We start from the raw sequence: 4000 nt of genomic DNA on the forward strand, positions 1-4000 counted from the left end.
TGAAGTGTACCTATGATAAAACATTACAGACCTCTACATGCTTTGTAAGTAGGAAAACCTGCAAAATCGGCAGTGTATCAAATACTTGTTCTCCTCACTGTATATATATATGAATATATGAGGGGTGTACTTGATGGGGTGTATATATATACACCCCATCAAGTACACTAACACACTACAGGCTGTAAAACAGCGGTGAGTGTTACTGAGTGGACTATCCTGGCTAGATCGTTTAGATCTTTAAAACAGTGGTGAGTGTTACTGAGTGGACTATCCTGGCTAGATCGTTTAGATCTTTAAAACAGTGGTGAGTGTTACTGAGTGGACTATCCTGGCTAGATCGTTTAGATCTTTAAAACAGTGGTGAGTGTTACTGAGTGGACTATCCTGGCTAGATCGTTTAGATCGTTAAAACAGTGGTGAGTGTTACTGAGTGGACTATCCTGGCTAGATCGTTTAGATCTTTAAAACAGTGGTGAGTGTTACTGAGTGGACTATCCTGGCTAGATCGTTTTAGATCGTTAAAACAGTGGTGAGTGTTACTGAGTGGACTATCCTGGCTAGATCGTTTTAGATATTTAAAACAGTGGTGAGTGTTACTGAGTGGACTATCCTGGCTAGATCTGGAATGTGTTTTCTGTCTCCAGGGCAACGAGCAGCGTGTGTATGAGTTCATTGTGCGTCACTTCCTGGCGTGCGTATCCCAAGATGCTGTGGGGCAGGAAACGGTGGTTGAGGTGGAGATGGCTTGCGAGATGTTCTCCGCTAACGGCCTCATGATCATCAGGAGAAACTACCTGGACGTTTACCCCTACGACCGCTGGAGCGCTAAGGTGGGGAGGTGTTGACTGATATCATTTATCATGTTGAATATATGAGGGGTCCACGCCAAGGTGGGGAGGTGTTGACTGATATCATTTATCATGTTGAATATATGAGGGGTCCACGCTAAGGTGGGGAGGTGTTGACTGATATCATTTATCATGTTGAATATATGAGGGGTCCACGCTAAGGTGGGGAGGTGTTGACTGATATCATTTATCATGTTGAATATATGAGGGGTCCACGCCAAGGTGGGGAGGTGTTGACTGATATCATTTATCAGGTTGAATATATGAGGGGCCCATTATGGACCCCCGGGGGACTACACATAATGTTTGTTCATCTGACTGGGTGGGTGTGTGTGTGTGTGTATCTGTCCTTTGTGTGTGTGTGTGTGTGTGTGTGTGTGTGTGTGTGTGTGTGTGTGTGTGTGTGTATCTGTCCTGTGTGTGTGTGTGTGTGTGTGTGTGTGTGTGTATCTGTCCTGTGTGTGTGTGTGTATCTGTCGTGTGTGTGTGTATCTGTCCTGTGTGTGTGTGTGTGTGTGTGTGTGTATCTGTCGTGTGTGTGTGTATCTGTCCTGTGTGTGTGTGTGTGTGTGTGTGTATCTGTCCTGTGTGTGTGTGTGTGTATCTGTCGTGTGTGTGTGTATCTGTCCTGTGTGTGTGTGTGTGTGTGTGTGTGTGTGTGTATCTGTCCTGTGTGTGTGTGTGTGTGTGTGTGTGTATCTGTCCTGTGTGTATCTGTCCTGTGTGTGTGTGTGTGTGTGTATATCCGTCCTGTGTGTGTGTGTGTGTGTGTGTGTATCTGTCCTGTGTGTGTGTGTGTGTGTGTGTGTTGCAGGTGATCCCAGTGTATGAGCAGGGCAGCCAGTTCCAGCCGTCAGCGATAGAGATGTTGGACGGTCAGACTTCTCCTCCTCAACTCCTCACAGAGGCAGACCTCATATCACTGATGGAGAAACACGGCATCGGTAAACACACACACACACACACACACACACACACACACACACACACACACACACACACACACACACACACACACAGGACGGATACACACACACACACACACACACACTCCTCCTCACAGAGGCAGACCTCATATCACTGATGGAGAAACACGGCATCGGTAAACACACTCAGAGCTGAATATCCAGATGACTACCAGTTGAAGTGTCAGCGGTTAACGGCAGCGTGTTCTAATAGGTACGGATGCCACCCACGCTGATCACATTGAGACCATAAAGAGTCGGATGTACGTGGGACTAACAGCTGATCAGAGGTTTCTACCAGGAGAACTGGGGATGGGACTGGTGGAGGGTACGTACAGGGGGGGGGGTGTACGTACGGGGGGGTGGAGGGGGGGAGGAGGGTACGTACGGGGGGTGGGGGGGTGTGGAGGGTACGTACGGGGGGTGGGGGGGTGTGGAGGGTACGTACGGGGGGTGGGGGGGTGTGGAGGGTACGTTTAAAACAGATTTTTACTAACCTTTGCCCTCTCATACAGCACCTTCAGAAAGTATTCACACCACTTGACTTTTTCCAAATGTTACGTTAAAAAGTGGGATTAAAATTGATTTAATTGTCTTTTTTTTTTTGTCAATGAGCTACACTCAATAAATACTCTGTAATGTCAAAGTGGAAGAAAAGTTCTAACATTTGTAAAAATTCATGAAAAAAAATAAATAAACGAATATATCTTGATGAGATAAGTATTCAATCCCCTGAGGTAATACATGTTAGAATCACCTTTGGCAGCGATTACAGCTGTGAGTCTTTCTGGGTAAGTCTCTAAGAGTTTTCCACACCTGGATTGTGCAACATTTGCCCGTTATTATTTTCTAAATTCTTCAAGCTCTGTCCAATTGGTTGTTGATCATTGCTAGACAGCCATTTTCAAGTCTTGCCGTAGATTTTCAAGCAGATTTAAGTCAAAACTGTAACTCGGCCACTCAGGAACATTCACTGTCTTCTTGGTAAGAAACTCCAGTGTAGATTTGGCCTTGTGTTTTTAGGTTATTGTCCTGCTGAAAGGTGAATTCATCTCCCAGTGTCTGGTGGAAAGCAGACTGAACCAGGTTTCGCCTGTGCTTAGCTCCATTCCGTTTCTTTTTTTATCCTGAAAAACTCCCTAGTCCTTAACGATGACAAGCATACCCATAACATGACACAGCCACCACTGTGCTTGAAAATATGGACAGTGGTACTCAGTGATGTGTTGATTTGCCCCAAACATAACACTTTGTATTCAGGACAAAAAAAGTTATTTGCTTTTCCAAATTTTTTGCAGTATTACTTTAGGGCCTTGTTGCAAACAGGATGCATGTTTTGGAATATATGTTATTCTGTACAGGTTTCCTTCTTTTCACTTGGTCATTTAGGTTAGTATTTGGAAACATTTCTAAAAAACATGTTTTCACTTTGTCATTATGGGGTATTGTGTGTAGATTGCTGAGATAAAAAAAAAAATTAATCTATTTTGAACTCAGGCTGTAACACAACAAACTGTGGAATGAGTCCAGGGGTATGAATACTTTCTGAAGACACTGTGTTCCAACAACCAGCTGCAGTTTAGGAAACAATTGCGTCCTGTCTATTTTCCCCTTAGGCGTCCTGTCTATTTCCCCCTTAGGCGTCCTGTCTATTTTCCCCTTAGGCGTCCTGTCTATTTTCCCCTTAGGGGTCCTGTCTATTTTCCCCTTAGGCGTCCTGTCTATTTCCCCCTTAGGCGTCCTGTCTATTTCCCCCTTAGGCGTCCTGTCTATTTTCCCCTTAGGGGTCCTGTCTATTTTCCCCTTAGGCGTCCTGTCTATTTTCCCCTTAGGCGTCCTGTCTATTTTCCCCTTAGGGGTCCTGTCTATTTTCCCCTTAGGCGTCCTGTCTATTTTCCCCTTAGGCGTCCTGTCTATTTCCCCCTTAGTCTACTTGGTGAACTGTCAGGCTAACCCATTCTAAATGGGACTAACTCGCCAAAATTGAGCCCTGTTTCAAATGATCATTCTTTTGAGAATAACAGTTTCAGACGCGAGATGCGCATCGCTTCACGCTGGCAACTTTCTTCACTTTGTAAAAAAAAATATTCTGTTCTATTCTGTTTTATTACATCATGTTTTTTTATTATAAAATTAGGTGTGTCTTGACTGTGATAAGGGATCAGGAAATAAGGGCGTCTTGTC

At 44.5% G+C, this 4000-nt stretch overlaps 1 protein-coding gene across 1 annotated transcript; it reads left to right on the forward strand.

Moving 5' to 3' along the window:
* Positions 1 to 732: 732 nt before the first annotated feature.
* Positions 733 to 2144, forward strand: LOC311119471 (DNA topoisomerase 3-alpha-like; the record flags this gene model as incomplete). The annotated part of the gene is made up of 3 exons (XM_084194153.1): positions 733 to 833; positions 1666 to 1795; positions 2031 to 2144. Coding segments are annotated over exons 1-3 (334 nt in total), but the record flags the coding sequence as incomplete, so codon positions are not given.
* Positions 2145 to 4000: the final 1856 nt, after the last annotated feature.

Source organism: Coregonus lavaretus, assembly GCF_964263955.1.
Source record: "Coregonus lavaretus genome assembly, contig: HAP1_SCAFFOLD_10532, whole genome shotgun sequence".
Taxonomy (NCBI): Eukaryota; Metazoa; Chordata; class Actinopteri; order Salmoniformes; family Salmonidae; genus Coregonus; species Coregonus lavaretus.